The sequence below is a fragment of the Pyrus communis genome, chromosome 17 (genome assembly GCF_963583255.1).
Source record: "Pyrus communis chromosome 17, drPyrComm1.1, whole genome shotgun sequence".
NCBI lineage: Eukaryota > Viridiplantae > Streptophyta > Magnoliopsida > Rosales > Rosaceae > Pyrus > Pyrus communis.
Window position 1 is genome coordinate 17824653 of NC_084819.1, and position 23521 is coordinate 17848173.

At 36.4% G+C, this 23521-nt stretch overlaps 3 protein-coding genes and 1 long non-coding RNA gene across 5 annotated transcripts; all 4 read left to right on the forward strand.

The window, feature by feature from the left end:
* The first annotated feature begins 591 nt into the window (after positions 1–591).
* On the forward strand, positions 592–4304 carry LOC137723378 (protein NRT1/ PTR FAMILY 4.5-like). Its single transcript, XM_068462569.1, has 6 exons — positions 592–741; positions 836–923; positions 1039–1256; positions 1345–1761; positions 1857–1981; positions 3136–4304. Exons 1-6 carry the CDS (start codon positions 739–741, stop codon positions 4073–4075), a joined length of 1791 nt encoding a protein of 596 aa, XP_068318670.1. The 5' UTR covers positions 592–738; the 3' UTR covers positions 4076–4304.
* Positions 4305–12161: 7857 nt separating this feature from the next.
* LOC137722786 (pectin acetylesterase 10) lies at positions 12162–16082 on the forward strand. Of its 2 annotated transcripts, XM_068461873.1 has the most exons (13): positions 12167–12291; positions 12382–12610; positions 13217–13299; positions 13767–13896; positions 14002–14075; positions 14257–14343; positions 14419–14543; positions 14638–14698; positions 14814–14867; positions 15027–15104; positions 15205–15310; positions 15413–15558; positions 15665–16082. In XM_068461873.1, exons 2-13 carry the CDS (start codon positions 12424–12426, stop codon positions 15776–15778), a joined length of 1245 nt encoding a protein of 414 aa, XP_068317974.1. In that variant the 5' UTR covers positions 12167–12291; positions 12382–12423; the 3' UTR covers positions 15779–16082. The 2 variants fall into 2 exon arrangements, with proteins under 2 accessions (XP_068317975.1, XP_068317974.1); XM_068461874.1 differs by having other exon boundaries at positions 12162–12610.
* Positions 16083–17040: 958 nt separating this feature from the next.
* On the forward strand, positions 17041–23073 carry LOC137721788 (pectin acetylesterase 12-like). The gene is made up of 11 exons (XM_068460806.1): positions 17041–17251; positions 17333–17415; positions 17608–17737; positions 17841–17914; positions 21195–21281; positions 21366–21490; positions 21588–21702; positions 21792–21869; positions 21976–22081; positions 22193–22335; positions 22447–23073. Exons 1-11 carry the CDS (start codon positions 17059–17061, stop codon positions 22534–22536), a joined length of 1224 nt encoding a protein of 407 aa, XP_068316907.1. The 5' UTR covers positions 17041–17058; the 3' UTR covers positions 22537–23073.
* On the forward strand, positions 18216–21183 carry LOC137721789 (uncharacterized). The gene is made up of 4 exons (XR_011066717.1): positions 18216–18309; positions 19084–19115; positions 19200–19268; positions 20635–21183. It is a non-coding gene; the product is annotated as an uncharacterized lncRNA (long non-coding RNA).
* Positions 23074–23521: the final 448 nt, after the last annotated feature.

Consider the following 23521-nt stretch of genomic DNA (forward strand, 5'->3'; position numbering starts at 1 on the left):
GCCCTTTTGTTAGGATTTCTTGCTAAATATACTTTAGGTTCTCATATGATACTTGTGAATTTGCTTCACTAAGATCTCTGTATTAAGGTTAATGAGATGTTCAATAAGTCTGTATTAGGGTTAATTAACAAACTAAAATACAGCATATAATGATAATATTACAATAATTGCATCGAGACTTTTTGCATATATTGTATTCACTTATTGAATTGTGCAGGTTTCATTTCATTTATACTTATCAACTTTTATCTCCTAACTAATTCGTTACAAGTTACAACTCAATATAACAAGTTTGATATCTAATTGTGGCTGATAGACAACATGTGATATTACAAATTGAGTGCTTTTTGTTTGTATAATTTTAATGTTCCGTGACTATCTAGTAAGACTGATCAGCGACATATAACCTAATCATTGAAATACCTCATGGAGAAACCATTTGAGCATAGTTGTCCGAGAACATACAATTAACGGCATTCATATGTTCAAAATCATCATAATCCAGACACTCAATCAAACCTAATGAAACATGACAAAAGGGTAAAGTTCCAAGTTGCATTCCTCCAACACTGAGGGACACACCATGAGAGAGAGAGAGAGAGAGCAAAGCTGGCAACAAAGGCAATCAATCTGATGCCTTAAATATAAAAAAACTAGGCATCTTTGAATGCTATATGTTCAAGGCCTCTTGTACCAAAAACAAACATTCTCAACTTAATTTATTCTCAATTTTCAACCATGGTAAGTCAAAAAGCCCTAAATCTTCTTTCTGTTTATGTCTCTGTGTTTTTTGTGTTACTCTTGTTAATAGGTTTCACAATGTTCTCCACACCAGGCAGAAGAGAATGCCGAGCCAGTTTACAGCTCCCTCGAGCCGACAGACAAGAAAAAGGGAGGATTCACCGCCTCCAGCTTCATTTTCGGTAAGCAACCATTCTCAGAAAAGGGTTGCAGGGAAATCACTTCCCAGCATGCTATTTATATCCTTGCTTTTGTATATTAATTATGGTTTACAATGCATTTATTCGGCTTGTGTAGTGTTGCTGGCATTGGACAACATGGGATTCGTTGCGAACATGTGCAGCTTGGTGCTGTACTTTCTGTACATGATGCATTTGGATCTGGCGCACTCCGCCAACCTTCTCACAAACTTCATGGGATCAAATTATCTCCTCTCCCTCGTCGGAGGCTTCATTTCTGACACATACTTGAGCAGATTCACAACGTGCCTGATTTTTGGCGCAGTTGAAATACTGGTTACAAAAAAATTTCACATATTTTGTTATTCCTGTTCTAGTTCTACTTATGTCACAAACTTTAATAAATTTTGTTATTCGCACTTAGGCTTTGGCGATGATGACAATTCAAGCTTACTCAAAGCATTTGCACCCAAAAGAAACTTGCTTGACAAAGTGTGTCGAAGGCCGTATCGCTGTCATGCTCTATGCATCCCTGTGCTTGTTAGCTCTGGGAACAGGTGGCGTGAGGGGAGCACTGCCCGCACTTGGTGCTGATCAGTTTAACCGGAAAGAGGAAGCAAAATCACTCGCAACATTTTTCAACTGGCTTTTGCTTAGTACCACAGTTGGATCAATTATTGGCGTCACCGCCATTGTGACCGTTAGCACTGAAGTAGCTTGGTACTGGGGTTTCTTTATATGCACGGCTGGAGCATTTATCGGGTTCGCTGTTCTTGCGATGGGCAAACCTTTCTATCGCCTGCAAATCCCCGGCGACAGCCCCATCATTAGAATCATTCAGGTCTGCCTTTCTCTCTTATCAAACTCTTTGCGCGCAAACTTGATTATTTTACTAGTTAATATTAACTAGTGTAATGTGGCGAAATGATGTGACAGGTTATTGTTGTCGCTATAAAAAATAGAAGTTTACTGCAGCCGGGGAGCTCTCATGAATTGTATGAGATCAGTGAAAATGACCCAAAGTATACTAAAGAGAAAATTGCACATACAGATCAATTCAGGTAACATTACATTAATTTTTTGTTAAAGTTCGCCAATAATTTGCAATAATTCAAACAAGGCTTACCAGATGGTATGTTCCCATCTTGGCATGCCAAGATTCTTCAAAATTGACAAGAAAACAAAAGAAAAACATATGACTAAGGAGGAAATTGATAATACAACGAAAAGTTCACATCAAAGTTTCTGTGCATGTGATAGGGTTTTGCTTTATGAAGCGAACTTTTTGGACCATGATATCTGTTTATTTATTTGAGGGGTAGACAGGATGTGAAGTTTTTGGAATCTTTTAATCATTTTTTTGTTGACTTCATTAGATAGCAATTTACAACTATGTAGATTACTTCATTTTTTTACTTCTAGAAAATGGGCGTGGCATTGTAGCTTACAGTTCTGAACAAGATTTCACAAAGAAGATCGATTAAAAAAAAAAAAAAAAAAAAGTGCTAAAAAACACGAGAAATTTCCATCTAGTTCATGTAGTAATACTTTCGTTCATGTATTTCCAATTGCACTGAATTTAGTTTTTGGAAGTATGCAGATTGTTTCATTCAAGAAATTCATCAACTTATGATAATTTTTCGTAAGAAACATCTGTCAAATTACCCCCGCCTCCAACCCATGTGTCGCGCACTTGACGATTTCATTCATGATATTAGCAAAAGTCGACGGATGTCCTTAAATTTAAATAGTTTATAAAGTTTCACTTTCGTTCCTTTATTTACAATTACTTCGAGTTTGGTATAAACTAAGAGATCAGATTTGTTGCAATTGAAAATATAAAATAAAAATAGATCTTCGTGATAACTACGTGGATTAAAAACGAATTTAGACCGTAACTAGGTAATTAGCGTCTTTTTTTACTGCATAGTATTGTACCTGTAGTTTAACAAAGTTCAAACTTTCATTCATGTATTTTCAATTGCTCCGCATTTCCTGTAGTTTGTAGATTTTTCCACCCAAAAACATCCCTCAACTTTTGTTGATTTCGTATACAAAGTCAGTCAAAATTACCCTTTCATGTACCCCGCACTGAAATTTGTCAAATTTACCTTTATTTGTGGCTCAAGTGACGATTTCGTGCAAGAAATTAGTGCCTTTGGTTATGACAGAGTAATGAGTACTAATTAATTACTGCCTAATGGTATTGAATCAGTTGTCTAGACAAAGCTGCCATACTTGGCAAAGACTCCAAGCCCCAACCCTGGAAAGTTTGCACCGTTACACAAGTGGAAGAAGTGAAGGTCCTAACAAGAATGCTGCCAATTTTCTTCAGCACCATCATCATGAACACTTGTTTAGCACAGCTCCAAACATTTTCAGTCCAACAAGGAAGCATCATGGACCGCCACTTAGGCCGCATTGAGGTTCCGGCACCATCAATCCCCGTCATCCCTCTCCTCTTCATGTCCATCCTCATCCCGCTCTACGAGTTCTTCTTCATCCCCTTTGCGCGAAAAATCACAAAGCACCCGTCAGGCATCACGCAGCTTCAGCGCGTCGGCGTTGGACTAGTCCTCTGCGCAATCTCAATGGCAGTAGCTGGCATAGTAGAAGTAAAGAGAAAGAACCAAGCCAACAAGGACTTCACAAAGCCGATATCTCTCTTCTGGCTTTCTTTCCAATACGCTATTTTCGGTATTGCTGACATGTTTACCCTGGTAGGGTTACTTGAATTCTTCTACAAGGAAGCTCCCGTAGGCATGAAATCGCTCTCCACCTCGTTCACTTTTCTGTCACTTTCTTTAGGGTACTTCTTGAGCTCGATTTTCGTTGACGTGATCAATGTTGTGACCAGTAGGATTACTCCGAGCAAACTAGGATGGCTGCATGGCAAGGACCTAAACAAAAACAATTTGCAGCTATTTTACTATTTCTTGGCAATCCTTAGCTGCATCAACTTTGTGAACTATGTCTACTGGGCTTCATGGTACAAGTACAAAGCAGACGAGGCAGATCCAAAGCTGCAGCTTAAAGCTTTGCACCAGACACCTGCCATTCACAATGATTCAAGTGTTGTTCAAGAAAGTGGAAGCAAGACTAATGAAGCTGCTGCCTCCACTGAGGAAAATACAGAAAAGGTGGCAACTTTATGAAGCCCAATTTAAAAGGGAAAAAACAGAAAAGAAAGAAAGGGAGAGATAGATCATATATAATTAACCAAGGGGAGGAATTATAATGATAATTAATGGGTTTATTTTCTCTATTTTTATCTTCTTTTTCTTTTTTTTGTGTGTGTGTGTGTGTGTTTTTTTTTTTTTTTTGGAATTGTAAGATATAGTGTGTTTGGGACATTGAATGTGTGAATTTTCTGTTTAATAAGTTTTTCTACCACGTTTTCATGAATAAAGAAAAGTGAATTTGTCTTGCAAAAACCATCTTGGCCATTTTGCATGTGTTAGTATACTGGTCCAAACAAATAAAGGCACTTAAGATTTGTTTAGAAGTGCATTTGAATAATTAAAAAAACTTTCTAATAATGTTTGGTGGTATTTCTCTTCACTTGTAAGTAAGAGGTCTTAGGTTCGAATTTCGTAAATGACGAATTCAATGCCCAATTAGGTTCCTCATTGTATGACTTAGCCGAACTTCCCCCTCCTCTTAGTGTAAAATATATTGTTGTGCTAAAAAAAATGGCAATTCAAGTGTTTTTGTTTTGCTATGTATACTTCTTTGAGGGCGAGCCTTGGCGCAACATAAGTGTTGTTTTTTGTGACCGAAACGGGTTGAAGTCGTGGAAATAGCCTCTTTGCAAAGTAAGGGTAAGACTTCGTACAATAGACGTTCTCCCCCACCCCTCTTCTCTCCTCTTTTGTGACCGAAACGGGTTCGAATCGTGAAAACAGTCTCTTTGCAAAATAAAAGTAAGACTTCGTACAATAGACATTCTCCCCCACTCCTCTTCCCTCCTCTTCAACCCTCGCAAGGCGGAAAACCATGCTGGCATGGAATCTCCTTTTTATGCATACTTTAAAAACCCCTCCAAATGAGTTGTAGAAGCAATTCCTGCGCTCAATCCAAATTGCATAGTCGTATTTGAATTTGACTATTAGGTTACGTAGGCTATATTTTGAGTTAATTAGAAACACAGTACAAGAGAGATTGAGGAATTCTGAAATTTCTACATTAATACATTTGTTATCTGTCTTCTAAAATTCCTCCATCCAACATTTTTGTTGCTCATTTCGAAGTGTTCCTAAGCTCATTAGCACATCCATGACGTCCACGTGCCCTAGGTAGAATTTGGGCCGGGCTGCTGCTCTACAGCTCAAATGATTAAGCCCAATGTCAGCTCAACCTACATACAGAATAAGACCCAAAAATGATGCCCTTAGCTTAAATTTGACCTAAATGAAATTAGCTCATCAAGTTTCCCAAACATGGCTTCAACCAGATTTTTTTAACTTTTCCATATGGCGTATTCTATAGTCTACTCTACATGCAGGGAGATTCTAACTCAGATACTAACGTAACTCACGTATACAGACTACAGCTTTAAACTAAAACGTAAGATTCACAATTCCATCTTTATGCCTTATTAGGTCAAACCCACGTTAGTACAGTGGTGTGGAGCTTTCAAGATTTTCCTGTTTTCTTTTTACTGGCTTCGCCATTAGTGAAGCTTGGAATCCTCGGACTAGGACTGTAGGACATGTCCATTTTGTGTGTCCTACAAAAATGCATGCCAAAAGATAATCTGCAAGCATTCCAGTCTTTGCATTATATTACAATTTATTCACGGAACATTTAATAATCATTTCGTTTTAAGTTTTTAAGTTTTTAGTTGTTTGGTAACTATCAATTTTCAAAAAAATGAAAATGTTAAACCAAAAACTAAAACCAAATTTTGAAAACTAAAAAGTGAAAAATGAAAACGAAATGATTATCAAATGCCTCTTAAATTAGTGTTACTATGATATTGTTTCTTGCAGGTTTTTTTAGTAAGGACCAGCTCATGTTATGGTCTAGGTCCTTAGTTGTTGAATCCTTAACTAATAACAATAACTAAGATCCAACGACTAAGAACTCTGAACTATGCAATGAACAGGTTCATATTCTAAATGGTTCTTGCTTGGATGATGAGTTCCACAATGATACTACCATGCTAATTGTGTGGTTAATTAGTGAAAGTAGGCTAATTAATGAGGAATTTTGGAGTTGCAAAAATAAGTGTGCAGACCAAACCCCGATTTGTTGGTGGAATACAATATGTGAGTAACAGCAGTGCGTGACAGAACTTGATGGGTTGTGCCATCAAGCTTCAAAAGATGCATGTGATCATGGGACCATGACAAAGAGCTCAGCTAGCTAGCTCACATGCCACCACCTCTTTTCATTAATTTGGTGGTTTTCCAAATTAACTGGATTCATCATTTAATTATTGTGTCTCTTACACGTGACTGCACCACACTTTTTTTTGTTTTTTGGTCATAAAAGACCAGCACACTTAATTATGTGGTTTAAATTAGATCCATAATGTGAAAGCATTCGCCTAATTGGATCACTTGTGATATAGAAAAATGAAGCATGGTAGATTTTGTAGCAATTGAATCGATCATGGGATGAAATATGAAGCAAACTCTATCTAACGTTTTTTTCTTATTCAAAAGATGATAATAGATTAAGTGAGTCAAAGTACGCATAAGGTTTAGTTATCGAACTAAAATAGTAGAAGCCTCACTCTCTAAACCTGTATAATGTGGATAGAAAAAACTAAGACCCCGGGATTTAGTCATGAATTAAAAGTAGGCTACTTCGTTTTATTCATAACGATTAGAAAATGCTAACTCCTTGATAGAACTACCCCCTCTCTCCCCTGATCCCCTCTCTCCAAAATTTATTAAATAAAGAAAAAAACGAAAATAAAAGAATGCAAGTAGGGGGATGAAGCCAAAATCCTCAAAGAGAAAAACAAAGAAACTTCAACGAAAAAGAAAAACAAGATGAAACTCAAGGTCATGAGCGTGGACAGCAACTACAAAATCTAAAATTATGTACATTGAATCCATGCAATTGAATCTGAATTTTCTTTTAGTTAATTATGTATATATAAATAGCTAAACTAATTAACCATGTACAAACTAATCATGTTTTAATCGATCGCGCACACACATATATATACAAGGGATATTAGAGGCGGAAAAGTACATACACATGATTAACAAACCTTTTGCATTAAGAGAACATATTAAACAAAGGGAACAAAGGGGAGGGATCTTGGATGTGTCGCTCATAAGACTGGTTTATAATGAAAGTTACTATTATATAATGCAGATCGGTACTGGAGCCCAACAAAACGCTTTGAGATCCAATAATTATTTTGAATACACTCTCGAATTCTTTGACTATCTCAAGATATGTAATATGCAAAATATTTAAAGAAAATTAACGAAAAGTTCAAAATTTATTTAGTTTTAATGAAAAATAATAAATAAAGGTGTAATGAATAGTACCAGAGAAATGTAAAAATATGATTTTTCGTTAAAAGTAAACAATACCGAAAATGTTTTGTTAAAACTCTCAAATATTTAAGGTCTATTTGGGATTGCTTTTTCTTAGAAAACATAAAAGTTGTTTTGACTCATAGACGTGATTTTTTTTTAAAGAAGTACATATGAGATACTGTTTTAGGAAGCATTTTCAAGTATTTTTTTTAATTAGCATTTGAATTTATACTAAAACTCTCAGCGTGTTTATTGTAAAAGTTCTTGTCACAGAGGTGTTTTCTAGATCCTAAACTGACTTTTAATCTTACATCTGCTCTCTTATTAGTCCTAACTAAGCTTCTACCGGCAACAGATCTTTTATCTCTGGCGAACTTTTGTATGCTTCTCTCTTTATGCGAATGGAAAGATTTTTACGCTGCTGCTGCCCAAAACGCAAAAACAGAATAATATATTTTTTGTTTTGGGTGCCTTAATCATCTCCCAAGATATACTTGACTATATATATATATAAGCCCAAGGCCCTTCCCACCACTTTAATCCTTGTCTAATTAACTACAATGCACAAGGGTTTATAAAGCCTAATACCAAATCAGATTTGAGCGATGGGGAATTGTGGCATGATTTATTTGTATTCAAACTCCAACAAGGACAATCACACTCACGGGATTCATTCATGGACCTAAGTGCTTTCGGGACTACTCAGAAGTCCGAATAAGCGCTTGTGAGGACCTTCGCTTCGAGGACCACCCAACAGTTTGGGCATGTGGTGAAAGAGAGAAAATCACCATGGCTGTGTAGATGCAGACTCTGTGCTACAAAATTTTTTATTTTTTGAAACAAATGATATAATCTATACTAAAAGGGTGGGGGAGTGGGCTAAACCTCATAATGTGCTAGCAATAATATGGTTCAAATTCACATTTGGCAAGAATTGAACCTAAGACCTCTCACTTACAAGTGAAAAGGAATATCACTTGACCGTAGTATTAAGTGGCGTGATACAAAAGCTTGAACTAAGAAGAAAGATCTAATTTCGGATTAAAAGGAACACAGAGAAGACCACCATGATTCTACTGTTCTCGGTCCTTGGTTGCAACGAAGAAGAAAGGCTTTTTTGTATAGTATTTAATAAATGCACTTAAATCTGTCTAGTCCACCTAAGCCCATGTCTAGGCCCTATTTAGACGCATATGCTCTAAGCCCCAATTCAGTCCAATCAATGCCTACGTATCTTGATTATGACCACTTAATGTTGGAATCTTGAATCTGCTCACGGATCTCACCTAAAAATCTTTTCACGAAGAGCACACACCACACACCACACACAAGTACATGAAAATTCATCCTAATGAAGCAATGAATTCAAAACACAGTTGACAAAAGAAAACACGAGTCCACAAAACCTAGATTACGCAACGTGTGAATGTATGTACTTGTACGTGGTGTCTATTAATAGATGACCAATTCGTTAAGTAAACGCAAAGCATGGTTTGTTGACCTAATCTTAAAAACGCATAGTATGGTTCGTTGTTACCACAAAAAAACATAAAAAAAAAAAGTATGGTTTGTTGACCTAATCTTAATTAGCATTAGCTACGGTAATTAAATTGTGACGTCTCCTCCACCTCATAATTAAGCATTGGGAAGAACGTTGACGTCTCCTCCACCTCATAATTAAGCATTCTCTAGTCTCTATAATTTGTTCATTTCGAACATTCCAAGCTTTTCGTTGGCTTCTAGTTAGCTGGCTTTATATTACAATGCTTTACCCCATTCACACTACAATCTACATCAATCTTCCCTATTATTTCTTCCCAAAGTTTTACGTCGAGATTAAATCTTCTCCACACATGTTGCACGTCATTTTTCTATGGCATTTATTATTGATTGACTCGTGTTAAGCCTATAACAATAAATTAAGACTGATTAAATTTATTAGTATATGTCAATTATGATAGAGATACAAAGAGATTGCACACAAAATGAATATGGAAGATTTGAACAACCTTACCTTGAGTTAACTACTTAAGTAAGTTCATCCTAGTTATCCGAATGAATCATCATATCAGAGATGTAGTTCTTTATATCTACAAGACTATAGTAATTCTATGAATGAAGTGTTGAATATGCAGCAAACGATGTAACATATATCAGTGTGTATGTATACAATATAAGTGTAGTATAGATAAGAGGATTCCGGTTTATACATAGCATACACCCCACCCATGGGCCATGCCATGCATACTAAAAAATCCCTCTTCATTTACCGTTCTCCCGTTTCTGTTTATCCAATGCTTACAATTCACAGTGCTATTTTCCAAAAGTGTATGATGTGCTTGAAGCTTATGTTGATTCTTTTATGACAAAAATTCAGGAGAGAGATGGGTAGGTGAATAATCTTAGGAACAAACCGTACAAGTAAATGTTGCTGTCAAAGTTAGAGAAATTTCACACCTTTTAGTCGTGGAGATTATACATTCTAACCAGGGACATAATTATTTTATTTCATTCTTTCTTATCATGTGATAGAGTAACGTACTCTCAGTTACATGATAAGAGTTAATTAAGTGGACGCAACCTTTTTTTTTTTTTGAGGTAATAAGAATTTATTAAGAAACCTTTAAGAACGTACATAGGACATGCATGTCGATACAACCAAAAGGTCATACAAGCCAAAAAACATCATACAATTTCACATTTACAAACTCGTCATGAATACAATTACATCCTCAACTACCATAGGCATGAAGACGCATATCTAACCAACAGGAAATATAACAACCTTGTGAGTCGTAGAATCAACGTAACAACATTACGAGAAACAGACCGCGCTACCTTTGATGATCTTGCAATTGTCAAAAAAGAAGTACTGCTACGAGTCATCTTCAAAAAACGTCGAGTTTTCTTCTCATAGTCCTTTGCCATGCTCAAAAACCAAAACAAAAACAAAAACCAACCTTAACTCTAAACAATAGCTATTCCTTAAAGATCTAAGTGTGATCCATAAGTTATAGCCATCACAAAAACTCTCCTTGACATAACAAGAGAGTGACCACAATCACGAAAGCTCTTCTTGACACAACGAAAGAACGATCACAACTAAAAAAGAAGTGCGTAAAAATATAAAAGGAAAAGACCAACAGAGATTGCCGCTGTTCTTAAGACCAACAGCCAGGGTCAGCGGCTGAGGGATTTTTTCTTTATATATTTTCTCTAGATGGTACCTAGCTAGGGTTGTAGAGAAGATAATATAAATTGGGTCATACTTAAATTTAAATTTTGCCTGACAAGGAAATTAATTGCCGCCAAAATTATGGATTAATTATACATGTACTTGTTTCCATTCATCAGTGGACAGGAGTCAATATCTTCAGCGAAAAACACTGCACATGTAAAATTTGAACTCCCAAAACTACAATATTCACGAACAAAAGATCAACGACAATAATGACCATGGTAGGTCCACTCAATATGGACCGTCGGATCAAGGTGGTCATGTGATTGTTTTTAGTGTTAAAACACATAAACAGCTGTATGCATCTCAAGCAAACAAATCCCCCACACCCACATTAAAGTCATAGCTATTTTCAGTGTTTCACCATCACCAACCCCACCACCACCTTCCTTCTGCTCTCCAACCCAGAGGAGAGAGCCAACCACTTTTAGTTTAGGGGTGTGCTATTCGCACATCTTATTTTACTTCTCACACATCTCTCGATACTTTATGTTTTTTGATATTCTTCAATTCATCTGATTCGACAACCGAAAATTAAAAAGGTATGTGAGAAGTAAAATAGGATGTGTGAATATCACACCCCTTAGTTTATGTAATGTCACCTGTCACAGCCAGTGGTCTTCTAAAAAGCAAGTCGCAGACCCGCAAGTAAACGGGTTGTTGGAATCCAAGTCAAAATAGGAGAATTACCCGGTTGAAGGAGCGGACTTTGTCGGAAGAAGATGAGAATGACGTACATAGAATGAGTTTATATGATATTATATTATTGAAATTAAATGTCATGCGGTGATAAATCAGTTCCATGCAAGTTACTTCTCAAGAACAAAGCACGATGCAGTGTAGTTTATGCTTGATTGCTATTCTCTCGAGTTGTTCTCTCGTTCTGACACGAAGATGTGTGATTCCACTAGTGGTGATGATGTTGAAGAATAGTTTGGCAAATATATCTTTAATTTCTCACACACCTTTATCAATTTTCAGTCATCAAATCGAATAGATTGAAGATGATCAATAACTACATATTGACAAAAATGTGTGAAAGTAAAAATGAGCATAGGAATAGCTCTATCCATATAAAAATAGTTGTTTTACATAACAAGGGAGACACTTCGATTGCCGGAAATAAAGTGATTTAATTCATTGCACATAAGTTTACGTAAAGCGTTATTTTTACAATTATGTGATGTGACTATCCATTTTATAACAGATAAATTTATTTTATTAATATTATACTTTTAAGTACATAAAATATCAAACCCATCGTAAATTAATTACAACACCTAGACTAATAACACTATATGAAAACCTAATTTTCTTGAAAAAAAAATGGACAACCTAATTTTCTCAACCTTTTGTTCTCACTCAAATCAACGGCTGACATTGTCCGCGACTGCCGTGTCCCTGAAATCCCGTTTCTCTAGCATTGCTCTCCTAAATTACGTAATTAAGATTCGAAACGTGCCTGTGGTGCAATTAAACCTTTAAAAGCCCCCCAAACACTCTTCTCTCTCACACTCTCTAGATTTACTGAGTTTTATCAGCTCCCAAGCTGAAGAAATCTTCCATGAAATGGTATAGCACTTACTGAAACCAGTCACTACCCATTTGGCCCATTTCTCCAAATACCAAGGTAAATCAAAGTTTGCATTTTTTGTTCAATTTCTTTTCCAAGATTTTTTGTAAGTAAAGTTTATATTTTTCAAAACTTGGGTGGTGGCAGAGAGATTTGAATCACTGAACCAGAGAGAGAGAGAGAGGAAAGATGAAGCTTTTTTGGGTTAGCATTGTAATTTCACTTGCTTGCAGCAAATGGGTTGCTGGGTTTATGGAGTACGGATACAATGAAACAGAGATTGCATTGTTGGAGGGCTACGGGGAGTCCAAGGTCGGAGCTAACTTGCTGATGGTCGGACTAACCCTCATTCGAGGAGCTGGAGCTAAACGAGCAGGTAAAATCTCCACTCCTATGATATACATTTTGCATAGTGTTACAAGACGATATTCTAAACTACTCTGATTTGATTTACGGGGATTGGGAATCGAACTCTGACGAACTGGCGTAGCCCACATCTGTATTTTTCATTTTTCGATTCGAAACATTTTGCATATTGCTTGATTTAGATAAAGTTAGTACCTTTTTCCTGTTTTTCTCTGTACTTCTTTCGGAGAGGTGAGAAAACAGATTATATGCTATATATTGATTGCTTTGTTTTGTCCCTCGATTTATGTATTTATTGTAGCTTGTATTGCAATTTTCCTGGAAACATCTTATTTATTACTTTTTGAAATTCTGTTTTCTGAGTTCTTTAATTCCTTCAGTGGTCTAACATTCTGAGTGAGATTCCTGCTTGAATGATTAGCATACTGTTTATCATGAAGCTGATGTGATTGGTGTTAAATTTGTTGTTTATTTATTTATTTTCCCATTCATATAGTGAATCATTTCTTATTCATTGTTCCTGAATGATAGTGACTTGAGTTTTATATATTTATTTGAGATCTGTCTTATTTTTATTTTGGCTTAATTTACCTGCTCGAGTTTTCTGATTTTGCAGTCTGCTTGGATGGAACCTTACCGGGCTATCATTTGCATCGCGGATATGGATCAGGAGCAAATAGTTGGCTCATTCAATTGGAGGTTTGTGATTCTGAGATAAATAAAAAAGAAAAACTAATGACAAAAGACTCGAAAACTTTGAGTTTTAACGATAAAGACAAAATAAAGAGTAAAGTAAATAATACCAAAATTGACTTTTTAATGTAAAAATGTGGTTTTTCATTAAAGTGAATAGTACCGGAAGCTTTTCGTTAAAGTTCACAAATAAAAAACAATGACATCTTGTAATTATGCAGTATTATCTTCATTCTTTTGTATATCAAAATCTTAAAGATGGTTTATGAAATACGAACTTCCAAGCGTGTCGTGAATGAAAATTATCAGATGACTAGTTTTAAAATCATCCGCAATGTTTTCTAAATATATAAAACATGTTTTTTTCATCTTACTTGTTGGTTGATTGATTTCCAAACAAGCCTCTCAAGTCCTTTGATTTGTTGACAATTTGCGTAGTTTAGGAATTGACTTGAATAAACATCTTGTGGCAGGGGGGAGGATGGTGTAACAACATTAGAACTTGTGTTTACCGAAAAACATCAAGGCGGGGATCATCAAAATACATGGAAAAACAGGTAGCATTTAGTGGAATACTGAGCAATAAAGCCCAAGAAAATCCTGGTTTGTTCCTCAAACTTAATGCTAAATTGTCTAAGATTATACTTGCATCTGCTTTTTTCTAGTTTAGTCTTCTTGACCCTCACCTTATCATGTATGGGGTTGCAGATTTTTTCAACTGGAACAGAGTAAAGGTTCGTTATTGCGATGGTGCTTCTTTTACTGGGGATAGTGAACACAAGGTTAGTAGGATGTTCTCAATGTTTACATTTTTCTACCAAATGGCGGTATTGATATCATTTGGCAGCTAAAAATTGGCTTCAGACTGATAAATCCAACATAAATATGGTAGTACTGGATGATAGCTCGACTATTTTCATTCATATGTGCACATGAGATGCTAAAATATAGTGTTTCTTTTAGGCTAAACAACTGCAATTTAGAGGGGAGCGTATATGGTTGGCTGCAATGGAAGACTTGAAATCAAGGGGCATGCGCTACGCCAAGCAGGTACAATACTTCTTGCTTATGATCTATTCACATGCTAAGCCACTTTTTACTGTATATTAACCAATTGTGTTTCAGGCTCTTCTTTCAGGTTGCTCAGCCGGAGGTCTGGCAGCTATTTTGCACTGTGATAAGTTCCGAGGTTTAATGCCAGGAAATACAAAGGTGAAGTGCCTGAGTGATGCTGGATTGTTTCTTGATGCGTAAGTACTATCCGGAATGCATTTTCTCTTTCCAGTGTGGAGGCATGCTCTAGCTTATTAACACAGATTTTAATTGGGAACCTGTATCTTGTAGGCATGACGTTTCTGGTGGACACACACTCAGGAATTTATATAGTGGCATCGTTGGCTTGCAGGTATTGACTCGATCTTAAAGAATTGTAACCCACTACCAATCCATGTTTTATCTTCATGTTTTTTGTGTGCATGTTTTCAATGTACGCTTATGGTATTATATTATGCTTATCACAGGGGGTGAAACCAAATCTGCCACATTTTTGCACTAATCACCTTGATCCAACTTCGGTAATAATTTCCTTTTCCCTTCTTATATATTTTTTCTAACTTGAAGATAGGTGGTTTGACCAAAAAAAAAAAAAAAAACTTGAAGATAGGTGGAAATGTAGAAAAGTTATGTGCACTGCTATTTAGTATTTACACTTCAATTACCATCCTTCCTTGCAGTGCTTCTTCCCTCAGAACTTGATCTCCAGCGTCAAAACCCCACTGTTTATACTCAATGCAGCATATGATTCGTGGCAGGTAAAGTTTCGTTATTATAGGATTTTAAAATTTGGTTTTACCTGATGTTATATGCTGCACAGTGTTTGAGAAATGATGGAATGATTCTGCCTGAAAACAGATCCAGTCCAGTTTAGCTCCACCAGCAGCAGATCCTGCCGGCTACTGGCGCGATTGCAGATTAAACCATGCAAAATGTACTTCATCACAGATCAATTTTCTTCAAGGTGATCCCACATTTGAGGAACTACTTTGAATCTTAGCATTTTCAGAAACAAATTAACTGAATTTGTACAGCTTGTTATGAACTTTTTTTTCCTTTTAAACAGGATTCAGGAATCAAATGCTGAATACAGTAAAACGGTTCTCTATGTCTAAACAAAACGGGCTGTTTATAAATTCATGTTTTGCTCACTGCCAATCCGAGAGGCAGGATACATGGTTTGCTGATGATTCTCCAGTTATTGGAAAGAAGGTGAGCCTCTGATGCAACATACTATATCCAGTTCTCGTCCAATCATAAAAATCAAGCGACCTTAAATTTTAAATTCTTATGTTTATGTGTGACCGATGATATGCAGGCAATCGCTATAGCAGTTGGAGATTGGTATTTCGACAGAACAAGCGTGAAGGCCATAGATTGTCCCTACCCATGTGACAATTCTTGCCACAATCTGAATTTCGAAAGAGCTTAGTTTTCCCTTTCGTTGAACGAAATAGCTTTATAGTTCGATTGAAAATTAATATAGAAGATAATAAAAAGGAAATCTGCTGAGAAAAGCAAATGCCATCAGCAAGCATTTCGCAATTGATGTAATGTTTTTCGTGCAAGTTCTTCATATCTTTGAGTATGTCTCCAACAAACTCAGTTGGTGCATTAGCAAATTAGTAGTTGAAGAGGTAGAGAGAAGTCTCACTTCTTTAAGGAGTTTGTAATAGATTATGTGATGATTTTGATTCTGGGTTCTGTTCAGTGTTTTATGTAAGGTGTTAGCAACTCTGTATTGCAGCCATTCGATTTTTTCCCGTTTCTGGGCAACTTCGGTTGAATTACTCCCACAAGAATTCATCTCCTCTGTTAAATTTTATTTCGATTTATGTTGTGATAAGATGGCCACGGTGAAGTAAGAACTCAATAAACATTCTGATTTAACCGAGAACCAACGCGCAGTCGAATGTTTTACCAGTTTAGGATTTGAGTTTCATTTTTATCTTCATATTTCGAAGGTGGGGGTGGCAGAGAGATTGAGGCAGAGGAGAGCCATGGTGAAGTTCTTGTGCGTCGGCACTGTGGCTAATCCTACCATCAGTATGTTATTTGAAGCCTTGGAACCTCCGTAGTTGAACTTTTGATTTATATTTTTCAGGGATTATTTGATAATTGTGATGGTTTTTGTGTTCACCAGTCACTGTCAATCAGCGTCTGTTACATGACTTGGGAAACACTCTTCTATACAGACAACTTACAGACTAAGTTGCGTAAACTCTGAGATAACAAAAACCGAAAGAGGGGACGGTTTTTGGGACTTAATCGAAGGATTACCTTGAAGCATCAACAACATCCAATGACAGTATCTGTATATATAACCATGCGGAATCGGAAGTAGTCTGGTTTACCATGGTGGATGAGAAAGGCCTTAATTTGTTCATTTCGAAATCGAACACTCCAAGCTTTTGTTAAATTGAGGAAGTTCATACCGGACATTTCTTCTTAGTTTTTCCCATTTCTGGGCAGCTTTAGTTGACTTAGTCCTATAAGAATTCATTTCCTCTTTTTTCAGTCCATTTCCTTTTATTTTCTGGTAAGTTGGTAAAAAATTGTTGATGGGACGTCTGGAGCTGCCAGATTTGACTAAGCACTAACGTACGTATGTTCAAATCCTCTCCAGTTTAATCAGGATTTGACTTTCGTTTTTATATCTAAGTTTCCGAAGGCTTGGGTGGCCGAGAGATTGGAGGAGAGGAGAGGAGAGCCATGGTGAAGTTCTTGTGGGTTGGCATTGTAACAGCACTTGTTTTCGGAATTTGGGTTGATGGTTTTGTGGAAGAGAAGAATTTTAATGAGACAGTGCCGTCTTTGTTGGAGACCTATGGAAGCTCCGAGGCTGCAAATGACATACTCATGGTAGGGCTAACACTCGTCAAAGGAGCTGCTGCCAAAGGAGCAGGTATGCCATACATTGATGTATACTCTAAAATTGTTGCAGTTCTCAATTAATCCTTATACCTTTTAATTTCCTACTTTGCAGTCTGCTTGGATGGAACAGTACCTGCTTACCATTTGCATCGTGGATATGGATCGGGGGCGAACAGTTGGCTCATTCACCTTCAGGTTTGTGAGATAGATCAGAAAAAATGACATATTTTATACGTTTCTATGTTGACATTGGGATAATTATATCGTAAAGATAGTTTGAGGAAAATAGCAAGTTCATGTTTCCTTTTAGTTATTTTCTTTTGGACTTCATGATTCCTTTTAGTTGATTGATCACCAAGCAACCCTCTGAAGTCCTTGTTGATGCAGGGAGGAGCATGGTGTAACGACACCAAAAGTTGTTCTAACCGCAAGCTTTCACCTTATGGATCATCAGCGCACATGGAACCAGAGATAGCATTTTCTGGAATACTAAGCAATCACTCTGAAGAAAATCCCGGTTTTCTCCTCAAACTTAATGCTACATTGTTTAAAGCTGATGCATCTGCCTTTTTTTTTAACTTGTTTAGCCGTCTTAACCATTATCATGTAAGGGACTGCAGAGTTTTTCAACTGGAATAGAGTAGAGCTCCGGTATTGTGACGGTGCTTCATTTTCTGGGGACAGCGAAAATCAGGTAGGTGGGATGATCTTTCCGTTTACAGTTTCCCACAAAATTATGATAGCGACTATAGTACTGCAGCTATTGGAACGAAAAATTAACTTCCTTGTATCGGGAGGTACTTTGTGTATTTCTGTTCCTGAGTGCAACTTAATATATACTAAAATCCAAACTCGGGTGGCACTGTTCTAGAGCAGTGTACTTCCCTTTTTACCCCTGCTTCTTTTTTGTTATTTCAACTTTGCCCTTCAACATTTTTGTCCGGTTCCTTTTCTTTCCTGTTTTTACAGTGATTCCTTTTCACTGCTTTTGGTGCATTTTTTTTTCCGATTCTTTTGCTTCTCTTCTTTCGTAGCCGTCTGCTCTCTCCTCTCTTCGCCTCTGTTGGTCTCAAAGTGGATAGTTTTGTGGTGAGTTCGTCTAATCTTGCATCCACAACTTTTTTATACAACTGTATGGATTGTGTTCTGTGCAATTTTAGATGTTAGAAGCTTTTAATTTTTTTTTGGGTTCAATTTTAAATGGGTTGTTGCTTTCGGAGTTTTCGTTTGATGACAGAGATGGGGTTTCTGGGGAGAAACTTTTCATCCGTGAGTTTTTTAGTTAGGTTGTGTTGTGGGTCTTGACAAATGGATTTTCTTTGTAAATGGATTTTCTGTTGAAATTGTTTCTCTTCTCATTTTTGGTTTTATTTATTTATTATTATTTTTTTTGTGCCATCGGGTTTTGCATGTGGGTGTATAATCAGGTTTTCTTTTGAATTTCAAGGGATTCAGGTTTTTATTTTTCTAGAACTTTTGTCTGCTGCTTTGGAAGACATTTGTGCTTAAGGTGAGAAACTTTGGTTGCTTGCTTTTGGGTTTTGTTGTAGAATTATTTTTTTTATTTTTTTATTTTTTAAGAGTTACATTCGTGGGAATTCATTTGGTCTTCTTTTTTCCTGCATCTGAAAAATGCCACATGATGTGAGTTTATAATTAAATATGAATATCAAAATGGGTTTTCTGTGCAAATTTTCTTTCTGATTTTATAGAACCGAAGAGGATGTTAACAATAACATTGTGTGATATGCGATCTAAAGTTCTTCGGTGAGTTATTTGGTTTTCTTGCCACATGGGATTTTAATATTTTTTTTTTCGTGGTTTGTGTGTGGTTCTCTGACGTGTTTTTATTTTTAATTTCAGGAAAAGTTAAGGATACGATCAAACGTTTACTGGTGAATTTTCTATTTTTCTGATTGTGTGTGATTTAATTTTTTTCAAGCTTTGGGTGTACTTTTTTGATCTGCTTTGATTTTTAGTTGCAGCAAAAGTTGTTGCTCGAATTTTCCAGTTTTTATCTGCGGCTTTGCAAGCTCTTTATCAACAAGGTATATCATTTTTATTCTTTTTGCTGAATCTTTTGTTGGATGGAATCGTCTTTTGTTTTTGGTGAGTTCTTCTAATCTCGCATCTGGTACTGTATTTTTTTTTCCGACTGTATAGATTGTGTTTTGTTGAATTTTAAATGGTAGAAGCTTCTTGGGTTCAATTTAAATGTGTTGTTATCAACTATTGAATTGCTTTCGAAGCTGTTTGGCTACTCCCTTAACGCCCTTTTTCCTTTTCTTTTCAGTTTCTTCGATTTGCAGCCCCCTTCTTTTTATTCCTTTTCCAGATTTAGCTTTTTTTCCCTATTTTGTATCTTTTGGATGATTTTGTGGATCTTGGTCAGTGCTGTGGGTATTGGTGAATTTCTAGCATGTTTAAGCGTGCAGTTTTTGTTATAATGTATGGATTGTGTTTTGTTCAATTTTAAATCTCAGAAGCTTTTAATGTTTTTTTTTTTTGGGTTCAATTTTAAATGGGTTGTTATCAAGCATTGAATTGCTTTTGGAGTATTCATTTGATAAGAGAGATGGGGAGGGGGGGTTCTTTTGGGTGAAACTTTTGGTCCGCGAGATTTTTAGTTAGGTTGTGTTGTGGGTTTTCGCAAATTTCTATCGTGTTTATGTGTGCATTTTTTTGTTATAGATTTGGAAGAACATAGCATTACAAGGTGTTGAGGGTTTGCTGGCGGGGGAAAGTAGTAGCGTTAAGATTTTGCAGGTGAGATATTAGGGTGAGAGAAAAACGGGACAAAGAGCATCGAAGACACATTTGGGATTAGGGGTAGCAAAACAGGGGAAAAGAATATGACAGAGGAATGGACTCTTAATTTTTTCTTGACTGGTTTGGGATTTTGCTTGCCTTTGGGGTTGTCATTGGCGTCAAGCCATTTGATGTCAAGTGGTGTCTGTTTTTTCATAACTTTTATTACTAATTTTTATGTCATTTGCGATTTTGTGTCCTGGGATTTCTAAATTTTATCGTTCATTGTCGGTTTTTAAAACTTTTTTTGTCTTCATATGTTTGTTTAATATGTTGTGTTTGTGCTGGGACGCCGTTTTGCAAGTTCTCTTTCCATTTGGGACCACTACATTTTATAAGTGATGAGGGTGAGGTTTAGATACTCAAAACACTCCATTTCTTTCCAAATATGCGCGTTTGGTTCTCTTCGGTTTTAAGTGTTTAAAATTAAATGGTTATTTTGAGAAAATGGTTTATTAGTTTGTCTAATGTGTTGTGATCAGGAATTCAATTGGATTGGATAAAATGCTTTATCAATTTACATTATAGGGAATTTTGTGTATTATGGTCTGAGTTTTATTGCTCATCGTTTGTTCCTTTTTCTTTGTTTGCCGGTTTCTTTTGCAGGGGATCACTATAAAATTGCTTGAGGGTAAGATTTTGATAATAAAATTCGAAACGAGGCGTTACTTTTCTTTTTGGAAACTAATTTAAAAGCTCTGCATAGATAGTTAACTGTGTTGAAATGTCTTGATAAAACCTGAACCTTTTGTTATATGTGAATGTTCATTCCTTACTACAAATATAATAGGCATAGTGGTCTAAAAAATTAAAACCCACTGACACATGACATCAGAAATTCAAACCAATTTCTACTGTTACCATTACCTTCTTTCAGATCATCAGCATGTAGTTCAAATCTAGATCAAACCTAGATGAAATTCAGGTGACATTATTTATTGTCATTTTTTCAATAATTTACATTGTTTTAGTACGTAGGTTTACAGCTTGAGCTGAAGATCCAAGATCATTTTGGCAGAGACTTGGATATTGAAGACACTAATTTTGCTCCTTATTTTGTAGTTTAATGTCCTACTTTTTACATGTTTTATACACTTATAACACCCGCAGCAACGCGCGGGCACTATGACTAGTGAGAAGCTAAAATATAGTGATTCTGCTTTTAGGCAGCAAAACTGAAATTTAAAGGACAGCGTATATGGTTAGCTGCAATGGACGATTTGATGTCAAGGGGAATGCGCAACGCGAATCATGTACTACATTTCTTTATGCTAAAGAAATTTTTGTGTTGCCGTGTTAAGCCACTTCTCAAAGCATATTAATCCATCATACGTTAGGCTCTTCTTTCTGGTTGCTCTGCCGGCGGTCTGTCATCAATTTTGCACTGTGATGAGTTTCGGGGCTTGTTTCCTACAACTACAAAAGTGAAGTGCCTGAGTGATGCTGGACTTTTTCTTGACGTGTGAGTACTGTATCCGTGATGCCTTTTCTCTGTCAATGTTCCTTGCTAGTTATTTACAGTTCAAATTTTATTGCTGATATCCTGTATGGAACTGTAGGGTTGATATTTCCGGTGAACGCAGAATGAGGGATTTTTATAGTGGTGTAGTAAGCTTGCAGGGGGTGCAAGAAAATCTTCCGCGATTCTGTACTAGTCACCTCGATCCTACTTCGGTAAACAATTTTTTTTTTCCTCTTGCAGTTTTGGATTTGAAGATAGGTGGTAACTCTAAGTAAGTTTTACACTGTTTCTTACTTTGCAGTGCTTCTTCCCCAAGAACTTAATTGTGAACATTACAACCCCGCTATTTATACTCAATTCAGCATATGATTCATGGCAGGTAATTGTTCATTGTAAATTTGAATATGGTGTTAATTATTTGAAAATTACTGAACGGACTTTTACTGAAAGAATGCATTGAATTGTACTTCCCCACTTGAAATCAGATCAATAACAGTTTAGCTCCACCATCAGCAGATCCGCACGGCGAGTGGAAGAGTTGCAGATATAACCTTGCAAGTTGTTCTGCATCACAGATGCAAATTCTTCAAGGTGAAATCCCACATACGAGGAAGTTTTCAACTCATAAAAGTTGCAACAGCTTGGGAAACAAACTAAACATGTGGCTTTTGTGACATTATTTCTCTGCTGTATATGGAACAGGATTCAGGAATCAAATGCTGAATGCAGTAAGAGAATTCTCAATGCGTAATCAAAATGGGATGTTCATAAATTCGTGTTTGGTGCACTGTCAAACGGAGAAAAGTGCATGGTATGCTAATGAATCTCCAGCTCTTGGAAAAAAGGTGAGCCTGTTTAACTACTAACACACACAAACAGAAACAGAAACACATGCATTATATGTAGAGAGAGTTTAAGGATATCCAAAACTTACCGTATATGACGGATTATTGCAGACAATTGCAGAAGCTGTTGGAGATTGGTATTTTGATAGAGCAGAGGTTAAGGTTGTTGATGAAACTTGCCGCCATCTGGCTCTCGAATGAGAATTGACTGACAGATTATTTACTTGGTCATTGTATTGAGTTGTCTGCACTATAATACCATCCCTTCTGCTTAATGAAATAACTTGTAACAACTGAAATCAATAGAATTCTACTACCAAGTTCAAGAACCAAAAAACAAATGAATGAACACCATTCTCACTCTTACATTGTGACAATGTTGAGTAGTGCAGTGATACCAGATTCCTTGTCTGGGCCATGTGTTAGTTCCTTGCCTCCAACGCAGTCAATCTCCCATCATGGTCTGGACACTATTTCCCCCTACTCCGCCGGACACAAATTCAAACAGTTTACGTGGATGTATGATGATATTTACTGTTGGATGCGTAAATTGTTGATGATATAAACGTACTTTATATAGCTAGTTACAAGTAACTTCTGGGTCTCACCAATATTAGAGAGTGTATCAACAAATGTGTCAGTTTTGAAGGTCGAAATAGCATCGCCCTAAAAATCAACGTACACGTAGGGTTTATGTGGTGTAATGGATTGCACATATGTAGTGAAAGTTGTTGGGAAACACAGATTAAAACATTCTTCCCTTTTCAGTTTTAATCTTAATTCCATCCGTTGACAAAGTAGATAATTGGCGTCTTCCCTGAACAACCATGTTTTTAGAGACTTCTCTGAGTTTGTATGTATGTATGCATGTATATATATGTATGTATGTATGTATGTATATATTTATATATGTGTATGTGTGTGTGTGTGTAAATATATAAAAACCCTTTCTACTTTGGTAATTGAATAACTAATTAATTAATTGCTATTTGCTTCAGCTGCTTCAGTATTCTGATTAAATTATGCCCCACAGTTCGAAACCAGACAAAGAGAGTTAATAACTTGTGTATTACGTTAATCATCCTACTCCCATGTTACCCTTCCTAATTTGGAACATATCTTAATATTTGCTAGAGAAGGTCTGGTGTTTGTGTGCAGTAAAGGAATCAAATTTCCTATCTCTCTC

Excerpts from the sequence above, each read along its gene's own strand:
- LOC137723378 (XM_068462569.1), top strand. Across the intron at positions 924-1,038 it reads CGCCTCCAGCTTCATTTTCG|TGTTGCTGGCATTGGACAAC; the intron begins GTAAGCAACCAT and ends CGGCTTGTGTAG. Across the intron at positions 1,762-1,856 it reads CCATCATTAGAATCATTCAG|GTTATTGTTGTCGCTATAAA; the intron begins GTCTGCCTTTCT and ends ATGATGTGACAG.
- LOC137722786 (XM_068461874.1), top strand. The coding sequence starts at position 12,424 with ATGAAGCTTTTTTGGGTTAGCATTGTAATTTCACTTGCTTGCAGCAAA. Across the intron at positions 14,076-14,256 it reads CTGGGGATAGTGAACACAAG|GCTAAACAACTGCAATTTAG; the intron begins GTTAGTAGGATG and ends TGTTTCTTTTAG. Across the intron at positions 14,868-15,026 it reads ATCACCTTGATCCAACTTCG|TGCTTCTTCCCTCAGAACTT; the intron begins GTAATAATTTCC and ends CCTTCCTTGCAG.
- LOC137721788 (XM_068460806.1), top strand. The coding sequence starts at position 17,059 with ATGGTGAAGTTCTTGTGGGTTGGCATTGTAACAGCACTTGTTTTCGGA. Across the intron at positions 17,915-21,194 it reads CTGGGGACAGCGAAAATCAG|GCAGCAAAACTGAAATTTAA; the intron begins GTAGGTGGGATG and ends TTCTGCTTTTAG. Across the intron at positions 21,282-21,365 it reads GAATGCGCAACGCGAATCAT|GCTCTTCTTTCTGGTTGCTC; the intron begins GTACTACATTTC and ends ATCATACGTTAG.